At 37.8% G+C, this 11,131-nt stretch overlaps 1 protein-coding gene across 10 annotated transcripts in view; it reads right to left on the minus strand.

Annotated features, from left to right (window-relative positions):
• map7d1a (MAP7 domain containing 1a) overlaps positions 1-7,390 on the minus strand; it is a 31,596-nt gene extending 24,206 nt beyond the window's left edge. For 2 of the 10 annotated variants that reach the window (XM_079469355.1, XM_079469367.1), the window contains exon 1: positions 6,927-7,336. In XM_079469355.1, the coding sequence (XP_079325481.1) occupies positions 6,927-7,026 (100 nt within the window). In that variant the 5' untranslated portion in view covers positions 7,027-7,336. Of the gene's footprint in view, positions 1-6,926 lie in introns of all 10 variants that reach the window. The other 8 variants (XM_079469363.1, XM_079469351.1, XM_079469365.1 and 5 more) reach the window with 5 other exon arrangements.
• Positions 7,391-11,131: the final 3,741 nt, after the last annotated feature.

The following is an 11,131-nucleotide window of genomic DNA, read 5'->3' on the forward strand; positions in this document are numbered from 1 at the left end:
GATAAGATGAGTGTTTGTGGTTTGATCTCAGCAGAAGGTCTTAGGGGTCTGTGACCACAATGTGAAGATCTTTAGAGGAAGAGACAAGGTCTCTTATCTGGCAATTCTTCACACACATGAAAAGCATAGATGAACTGAAGGGATGGATGACATTCATAACTTGCTCCCTCACCATGCCAGCAGTCTCCCCAGGGGACTCATGCAAAATACAATATGTTAAATATTCCAGACTTCTGTCATTTGAGTAAACAAGAGGGCCTTTAAACCAACAACAGATTTTTACACAAACTTATTAGATGTATAGAATTGTATGTTGTAGGTTGCAAGTTGCACAACAACATCTTAGCGAGTGTAAAATGTAATGAATACTCTTTCTAAATGATAAAAGATGTAATATAAACAGCACGAAGCAAATAAATTTGTCAATTAAGTAAATATTGTGTAAAATAGACTGTTTCATTTTGTTTATATACCAGGTTTATGGTTTAGGGGGGGTACGGTCTCTATATTTTCTTTGCAGCGGAGGTCTGGACAATACTTTTTTAATAAATAATATTGAATCAGTTTAACCCAGTTGAATATGTTTATAATCAGTTAACATCTAATGTAAATGCCATTTATTTTATATTTACTGCTGTAGGCTCTGCTCTGGTGCTTAAGCGAAATCCTCGAGGTCTATTTTAATATTTAAAAATCTACTGACAACAACATGTAACAATTTATCATGAGCAGAAGTACTTACAAAGTTAATAACAAGTAGGCTTTCCATGCCATTCATACTTGAACTGGTTCAAAATTATCTTTCCAATTAAAACATGATTTTTAAATACACTTAACGTACTTGATCATATCCTTATTATGATACAACACAATCCTGTCACAAACCTATAAAGCAAACAGTAATCTGACTGACAGCTAAAAATACTTTATTAGGCTTCTGCTGCATCTTCGTTTCCTTAAGCGTTACAGTAAAGGTATCCGTTTATTTACCTGCTTTTGGTGGCTGCAGGGTGGGGAATAGCAGCACACAGAGCAGAAAGGGTTAAAATGAAGTGCGTTTGGCACTAAATAAAGATATTAGAAGATATCGGCAAAATATAATCAACATAAATGTCCCTGACGCTGCTAAATTTAAACTAAAGAAAAAACGATGTTTTAAATGCTATTTAGTTTGTTTTTATAAAAGAACAAGAGTCTATATGAATATAACCTTAAATGACCTCTCAAGATCTGGCACTATATAGAAAATCAGGGCGTCCCCCTAAGGTTATGGTAGGGGAAACACTGATATATAACATCAAAGAACCAACAGCTGCTGTAATTTTAAGACGGTCAGAACTGTTCATATGACCATGCAAACAAATCGGTAACCCTCAGGTTATGAAAACAAGGTTAACTTTGAAATTGTTTTAAATAGTCTGCTGATTTGTTAAAATGTGTGTTTTTATTTTCAAACCCCACCCAAGAACCCAGTGGAAATCCAAGCAGAAAAAGACAAATTATGGGTTCTACATACTCCCACACCTCAGAGTGAAGCACTTACACATACTGTAAATTCACTCTCCATAACAGAGAACGGCAGCCAGGAATAAGACTAACAATTTAAACGTAAAAGCAACTACTAGACAAGAAATGAAAGCATGGGGCTTATTATAATGCTTGAGGCCTAAACTCAATGTTTACTATTTTGGTGGAGACCAGGGAACGATGCAACAACTGGATTGTGTTTATTTGCAAAACTACCGTTTATTTGTTAAACTATCTAGCTACTGCAAGCAGTGTGTCGCTGGTTTAGTTGTCAAATATTTTTTTAAATATAACTGAAATATTGATTAAAGTGTCTCTAACTCAGACAGTTTCTGCATATCTTGTGTTAATCTTGAACACTTACAGAATAGTCTCGTACTCTTCAAATATCCATAGTTTCAAACCTCCATAGCATCTAGTCTTTAGTTTGATCGCATTTCTAAAAGACAGATACGGCTGTACGAATATTTCTGAAAACATACTAAGAAAAGTTTTTCCTGTAAGCTGTTATGATTCTGTTTTGCCAAACGAATCCAGGTGCTGGACCAAAGACGTTTTAAGATTAGAGTAGGCAGGATAGCATCTGCCTTATTCACCATATATAACAAAAAAGCAAAACGACAATCAAATTGGAAAATAAATTACATTATTAACCTTGAATGTGTGTAAAAAACGAAAATGAAATACATTTAAACTCAGATCAGCGACATTCGGTTGGGCTACTCTGACATTACAGAACAGATCAGCTGACTGTCATAGCTGTCTGTCTGCTTCATGATATGATCTGATCTCTTCCAGTCATCTCATGAGAAACAACCTCTGACAACACCTACAAGTGGAGTATGTTAAGACTAAAATTAGGATACATGAAGAGCGTGACAAACAGGAAAGTCCCTGATTCCCTTCCCAGGCTTCCTGTGTGTAAACCTTTGAACTGGACACCACCTACAAGATGGTATGACAATGAGGTATTTAAAAAGCTCTGCCGGATTCCTAGTGTGATTTTTAGAAAAATAGAAATGCTCTGTACTAAAACCTTCATTGGCAAAGCACTTGAAACAAATTCAATGATACGATGCTTCCGAGACACAAACGCATATAAAGGCAGGATTGCGAATACGTTTTGTAGAAAAAATGTGAGTAGGTAACGTAAGACAGCAATGCTGCTCACCAGCTTTTGAAACAGAGCTAATGTTTTGGTTCGGTCTACTTACTTTTAGAAAACATCAGCCACTTTGTTTTTAACTTATTTTGACTGTACTGATGGCTCACACACATACATTCTAAATATCTGAACTTAAAACACCGAATAGATATGTAGTTATTGCAGTATGCTTTATCACATGGATCTTAAACCCCTGTCACTAATAAACTGGGTACCAACAATACAACCCAAACGAGATCATTAGAATTCAACAAAGCCATCTACATGATGATGATGGAAATGTCTTTGACCAAAGTCATTTTTCACCACAGCTGAATGTCTTCATCCAATTAGTGAGACGATGAGAACGCAAAGGGAAATGTGTGTGTCCTGCAAGTGCTTCTTGATTCAGGCCTGTAATTTACACCATCTGGGTGCTACACGGGAAACCAGACCCGACGTGATTCCATCTGCATGCAGGCATGAGCCCAGTTCCTTTCCTATCTGCCCTCTATCTTCATTTCTCGCTCGCTCACTCGGCTGAACTGAAGACACACATTCACTGAGAAATGTTTAACATTCTTAGCACCCGTGGCCACACCAGAAAACACACCACATTCTGTCAAATGATGGGCCGTAGTAAGGTAGCTTGATCTTTGTCCTGTTTACTAACATGAACAATATTTTTTGTTCTAATAACATAAATGTTAAGCTTCTTCAAAATGTGTCAATTGGCAACTGCAGCCTACTTGTTATGCAGAGGAATGAGATTATCACCGTTACACAAAGGATTTAGCAAATCCGTTTTACATGTAAACGTTTGTATGAAATGTGAGAAGCAAAACCTTTAGTAGTCCAATACTTTGAGTGGTTGTAGAGATTATCCAAATATAATTAACTGTATTATCGAGCCTTTCTTTTATAAATGCATAAAAGTAGGAGGCATTAAAAATCTCTTCATATTTCATTTTCATATCTGGGTCTGACAACATGAAACTATTCAGAGAGGATTCATTTCTTCAGAGACACACTTTCTAGGGCAGATGCGAAGCAGTGGAGAAAAGCATCTATTCCTCAGGCTGCTTGACTTATCATCACTAGAGTCTAAGTGTCAGTAACGCTTGTGGTTTGGGTTCATAAATGTGGATCATTTGATTGTTTAATGTCAATTAAACCCACTCCTTCTCTAGGCCCGGGGTTCCCAAAGTACGGGGGGGGGGCAAGAACACAAGGTTCGGGTCGCAAGATGATTTCCAGATATCTTTAATTTTTTGAAAAAAAGTATTCAATCAATAAGTGAACTAATATTGTTATATTTTGTTAAAGTTCAAAATAAAACTATCCAAATAAAAAGCCATCAGCCTTCGGAATTTCCTCCCCCTCGATCGTGTCCCCTGATGTGATTACGTCATATTAACAACATTAGCAACCGCATTAGGTTATGTGCAGAAAGTCAATTTACAGCACAGTATCAAACAGTCCCATGAGCACGCAGATTATTCTTAAAATTTAGTATATTTTTATTTGTCAAAATGAAACATTGGTAAATATCGACCAAAGACAGCGTTGTGTACTTTAATAGTGATAGTGGGGGTCTCGAGTCACTGTTATTTTGGGGGTTCGCAGGCTGAAAAGTTTGGGAACCGCTGCTCTAGACTATCAGCACTCATTTAATGGTTAATTTGACAATGGCACAAAACAATACACCAAATGTGTTGCCCAAAACAGTGTGTCTATAGAACTTGCAAGTAAGAGTTCATTGGTTCAGGGTTTTGGAACTGAATGATTCTGTTTGACGGGTATGACAGAGAGGTGTGTGTGTATGAATGTGTGTTGTAGGGGGTTGTTACATGTTTCACAACAGAAACTGGCTTTCTAAAGGAAATCCAAATTTTAAATGGATATCCATTTACTAACAGCGGCCAAGTTTTATTGATCACACTGGTACATTCTCCATGATGAAAACACAAAGGTACTCAGAGTCAGACCTTCACGAATAATGAATGTTTAATGTTTTAAAGAAACCTCAACACAACCCTAACTTGGAGAATGATCAAGAGCTAGAGTCAACAGTACTATCACATCTAATAAACATATTTTCTGAATTAGTGATATGTCAGGTTGTAGTTCAATGTAACTTACAGGAGTGGTAGGATTCCTTTAAAGCGGTTTCGTCTACAGATAGGTATTTTTTTGAGAATGCATCTTTTAAAAAATCATTAAAAAAAAATACACATATATTGAGCGCTGTACTGCATTCTGGCAAGGTTGTCTTAGATTATATGCAAAAACACATACAACCGGACAATTATAAATGAAATGAAATGGCCATTAAAGCTATAACTAATGCTTGTTTGAGGATCCAAATGAGCAAGATGCACCCTAAGTAATCAGCACAATGAAGACACAATCTCAGGTAAGCAGAAGGGGATAAAAGCGAGAGAGCACGAAACTGTGCTGACAGCCGGGGGGGGGAATAAAAGGCGGAGGGGAACCGAGCAGCACTCGTGCCTGAATGCAAATCTAAAGAAAAGAGAGATTAGAAGATGCTCTTCAAAATTCCTGACAAGGCAGAACCTCATCCGACTGCAAACGCCTCAGATCCCATTCAGGACACACTATTAATGGTGAGGACTTCAACTCGCATTGCAAGCTATGTGTTTTGTTTTGCATAAAATGACAGGAAAAACAAAATAATTGAATCATTCTTAAGCAACAAATGGAGCTCTTTGATGGATTAAAAGGAAAGTTGATGTGTAACAGGGAATATGAGATGAGGTCCTTAATGTAAAGGATCCAAACACAAAAGTAGCATTTTGTTCAACTGTCTAAATAAAAACGTAAATGCCATTGTAAAGAAAACGATTAAGCGAGTGAGTCTTGCAAATGACCATCAGGTCTAAAATGTAGACTATTGGAAAAAACAAGTGTTTTAACATAGTTTAAGAAAGATTTAAGATAATCCATTTTATAGATTGAAAAGTCATTCAGATAAGTGGTAACATATGCAATGAATGACATTTGGTACACAAACCATCACTTTCCAAATAACTATTGAGTCATCAGTGCAAAATATGATTGCAATCTTCTTTTATAACAGAATTAAGTTGCATACATATTATTTAGCAGAACGCGGGAACTGCCAGCCTGATCTCACGGGAAATCGTAACAATTATACAAGGTGTCGAATTCGTATAAAGTTGCATGATTCTGCAAAAGTGTGTCCCACGTCACAACCAACTTTCCTCACGAGAAACAAAAGTCTAAACCGCAAAACGAAAAACAACACCTCGTAGTCTTTAAATTCAGAAAGCTGTGTCTCCATGCTTATCGTGCATAAGACTAGTGCATGGTGCATTTTCAGTCAATGGATGTGCAGTAGTAGTATTTACCAATGATCATAGCATTCAATTCCAAACCAGTTTCAGAGTTTAGGAGAGTAAACCCTACAGAAATGAGATAAGTGTGTGTGTTTCCTTAAGGGTTTAATGGTGTAATGAACAGTAAAAAGCAGGTTTAAATACAATCTGTGACGCCAACCTCAAAATGATGTTGTCAGATAAAGAAGATCCAATATCAATCACTGGGATGAAAGCATCTATTCTATTCGTATTCAATCATCTTGTTCTTACAGGTTGCACTACAACCAAACGTCAGTTGTTATATGCAAGCCCATCGATACGCCACATTAATCCAAAAAGCCAAATGACAGCAGATCATCATACATTTACGCATTTGGCTATTATCCAAAGCGACTTACATTGCATTATACTTCACATTTGTTTATAAGTATGTGCAATCCCCTGGGATCGAACCCACGACCTTTGCGTTGCTGGCGCCATGCTCCTGCCACTGGGCTAATGCCCGCGCCCCGCGTGAACACTCATGATTGTGTTACGATCAAAACGTCACGCAAGGCCCCATAACACGTCATAGCCCGGACGAAATGACGCCATAACAACTTTAGCAATAGTGATATAACATTCGGTGGTATCGAAAAATATTGCTTAAAACAACAAATAGAATTTAGAGCGATATCGCCACTTTATATAAAACCCATTCAACAGCATTATGTCTACGTATTCTACATCCTGTCAAAGTTAAACTTTGATGCAGCAATATTCCTTTCACAACGTTATATAATGAACGTATATTATTAAGATGGAAGGTCCGGGGGTGTTATATAGCAGATCTGTTCTCATCACATTAATGTTTGCACAGATCAAAGATTGCTTGAAAATGCACCACGACTTACGTGCTTCAGAGGGTGTCAACTGATTTACTCCCAGACGTGTGTCCGTTTCTTTGCCTTCCATTTGTTGCGTTAGATCGTGCGGATTTACCTCGCCAAACATGAATGCATTCCTCCAGAGAGACAGCGAAACTTTCCTTGATCGCTCCGGCTGTCCAAAGACACGCGAGACCGATCCCTGTTTCCACAAAAATCCTTAAGAAAATCAGATGGAGGGGTTTGCTTAAATGCGATGGATGCACGATAACAAAGCCCGACCACGCAATATTATTTTTCTCTCAGCCTCATGAAGTGGGAAGGTTTCATAAACTTTCTGTCACACGGCGGACGCGGTCGCTTCTCTTTACCACTCTGAGGGTGACGGCACGCTGCTTATTGTGATCTGAAGATCGGCCCAACCCGGCCTCCGGCGTGGATTGTACCATTACGCCGGGTAGGGGTGGCCGTGGCATAAATCACTCCCGAATATTTAGCGGCGGTTAGATTGTGTGGTTTATATACCAAAGCATTTTAGTTTAATATCTGGAAGTTTACATTTTTGTCATTTTTGAGCCGGAATAGCTCGTAACCCTTTTTTATACCTTAACTATTTTAACGTATTAACCTGCTTTTTATTTAAAGGTCACGCCTGTCTGCGTCTCCAAATTGTTAAAATGGTCAGTTTGAATATTTGGGGTCAATAGACTTTAATTTGATTACAAATGTTGCTTTAATGGTTATTACGAGAGATGAGTTATATCTTCTTCTTCTTCCTTTTAAGATCAGTTTTCATAGTGCAGGTAACACCACATTTTAACCAATTCGTTTTCCAAACCATCGAAATAATGACAGTCATGACAATACCGTTACAAATAAAATAATAAAACTGCTTATTTTACATATTTAATAAAAATCAGGGTGGGGAAAAGTCGGTAGTTTGCTGATGTGGTAATACCGCGCACCTCGGATTTTGGATAATTCCAACCTCAAACTCGGAAAGAAGATGTATTTAGTTTCGTTGAAAGTATTATTAACTTTAAAGAGCAACGTTTCAGAAATGATTTCTAAATGTGTTTTGCTCACATTTATTGTATTTTCTTTATCTAACAGTATGTCATACTCTAATTGGATCATGACACATTTGTTTATCTTTTAATCAAAATATTACCAAAAACATCATATAGAGCATAACAATGATAACAGAGAAAAATACGTTTCCCTGAATTCTACTGCTTGCCACCTGTAGAGTCCAGCTGGCATTTGCTCAAGAGGGGATAAGGGTGGAGGCTTCTGGAGGGGGGTTGGTGCTTTAGCGATGTTGTGGGGTGCAAATGGCACGCTTGAGAGGGGACATCCCGTCCCCCGAATAGACTGGTGGGGCTCCTTTGTGCAGCTGTTGGACTGTGTTAGCACAAACCCCCAAGAGCCACCTGTCACTACTGCAACTGGACAGAGCCGCCGGGGGTGAAAACTCTGAATGGATTATCCTAGCAGATCTCAAAGAACCTGCATCAACATATATGTAGTTTTGGATTATCTGAGAAAACGATTGAAGAGTGCCTTAATATACCTGTTATCCCTATCCAGACACATATATTTCTGCAAACCAAAAACTGGGGTGTAATTGTTTTCTACACTAAGGGAGGAAAACGTGAGATAAGAAAACTTTGAACTGATAAATCTTGTTTATGTGCATTTGTGTGAATACGCTTCCACACCCGAAGTGTTACTGTGCCCATGACCACTATCCTAAACATTGATTCAGAACACAGACAAGATTTATGAAGCAAGAGAAAAGTTGTCATCACACCCTTGTAGTAAAATGAAAATAAAATGAGTTCAACAGCTCCAGAGTGTTCAAGGTTTACAATTATTATCCAGATGTCTTCAGTTAAAAAGCAATTTGACAGCTGGCAGTTTGTTACATTGCACCCTATGGGTCACATATTTAGATTTAGTTTAGACTCTGTAGTTAGTTCTACATGTATATGCTCGGTGAGACTCGTGTTCAATAGAGCCAGTTTGAAGAAGCCTGCCCATTGTCCCAAAGAACCCAGGGGTCAGCATCTCTGCATGGTCAGGGTCATCACTGGCCCCTTAATGAAATCACAATGACAGGAATGTCCAGAATGCTTCGACTCACTGATGCAATCTATCACTAAATATGTTTCTATGTAAGGATTGTGATATCAACATCAACATTGTCTACATTAATGTTAACAGACCAAATTCATTTCAATAATGTTTAGCAGTTCCTTGAATCTTGCGGTTCACAAGCTCAGTTGTGATTCTTTGTATTACAACATATAATATTATGGTTTTGGCTGGCTGCACCTTAAATCTTTAAGTGAGACAAGAAACAAAGGATCCAGTGGTCCCTAATGGTTGTTAATGTTAGGTATCTTCTCCTAACAAACCTAGTTTGTATTGACACGCTGTCCCCACTCAAGGTACCTGCTCAGTAACATACCATCGCTTTCAGAGACCAGTGTCGGAATTTTAACCACAGTTAATAATGAATGAAGGAACCATACATTGTATAAACAAAAATATATTGTTCATAGACAAATAGAAATATGGCAATACAATAAAAGTACTACAGTGAAGTCCCTGCCCAAGGTACAGTCAGGCAAAAACAAGCAAGTCCTCTCATACTTATTGTCCTTTGTACATTGTGACGACTCATTTTGGAGGTTCGAACATCAACAATTGAAAGATGTCTACTAAAATAAGTTTACTTTTACAGAAGTGCTTGATATGGATGTAACAGGGATATAGTATATGTGTGAGTTGTAATGAAACCTTTGCAAAGAGGAAAATGGCCCATGATGCCCTAAATTTAATCATAAAACCATTATATTTTCCAAAACTTGTCTTCTGGGTTTCTCAGCATCCATAAGCCATGATATGACCCCTCCACTGTAAATCCTTGTGGGCCTAGAGCCCCCCACCTTTAAATTCAATCCCACCCCCTACTGACCCATCCAAAGTACCGCCCATAGACCCTTTCATTACCATGACAAACATTGTACTTACTGGCGAGAGAGAGAATAAAATAGAAACAGAGTGAGTAAATGACCCTTTGTGACCCTATTTCAGTCACCACTGATCCATTTAAAAGCCTTAATTCCTCTTGAAAACGTCTTTGCCTGTTAAAATACTTCAATAACAATTTTGTCATTGAAACACTTCTGGAAGAGTTGAATAATGTAAGATCCATGCAGGGAACATAGATGCAAAATTGAGCCTGCTCCATTATATATAGATGGACTGAGAAGCTAAAACAGGCAGTGATCGACTACACGTCATGCTTGAGTTGCAGGAGAAGACTAAGATAAGCCACAGTGAAAAGGTCAAATAACTATCATTGCTGCTTCACCTCACAAACATACACAATAATTCATGAAGCTGTTCAGGCACGCATAAGCATTATCAGTGATGCAAGCAGCAAACAAAAATTAAATGGACATTTCTGTATGAAGTTCTGAACTTCTCTGGATCTGCTGAAGACGTGACTTAGCGGGCTGCAGAACTCATATTGTGGGCAGCACAAGTTTGAATGTCACTTGTCTTTTCCTGACCCCCTCCCTATTATTTCCTTTAATCAATCTTCTATGCAATAATAAATAAATAGCTGAAGCTTTTCCATTAAGAGACCATTGCAAATTTTCATTTACTCAGCATTTAATACATTGGGGCAATTCCAGTCCAGTGTCCGACATAAAGTTATCCATCTGCAATGTGAAAGACTGACAGCATGACAGGACACATGAAAACTGTGATAAAAATGTAGGTTTTCACATAAAAAATATTTTTTGTACTTTGCCAAAATTCATGTAAAAACATTACTGTTTTATTGCTTAAACGTGAATATAAAATAGTTTTCTTTGGAATATCTGAGTTCTGGAAATAATACACGCAGCTGTATTTTCATTTCAAGGGTCCAACGCTTTAGCAGTTATTTTTTCATTCACTAAATGTCTTTCCTCACATAATGTAGACTATAGAACAGTATTATAAAACTTGAAGCTGTAGAACAGTGACAAGGGAGACGTATTGGAGCTTTGAGATGGTGGAAAATCTCATTGATGAAGAGTAACATCCACTGAGGCTATAGAGTGGCTCAGAAATCCATATTATAAAATTTTTAACAGATCGCACCACTAGCTTGCACAAGAGAAAAAGAGAGGTTTTTACAGTGAGAGCTAGAAACATACAGTGAATTAAAA

The sequence above is a fragment of the Barbatula barbatula genome (genome assembly GCF_947034865.1).
Source record: "Barbatula barbatula genome assembly, chromosome: 12".
NCBI lineage: Eukaryota > Metazoa > Chordata > Actinopteri > Cypriniformes > Nemacheilidae > Barbatula > Barbatula barbatula.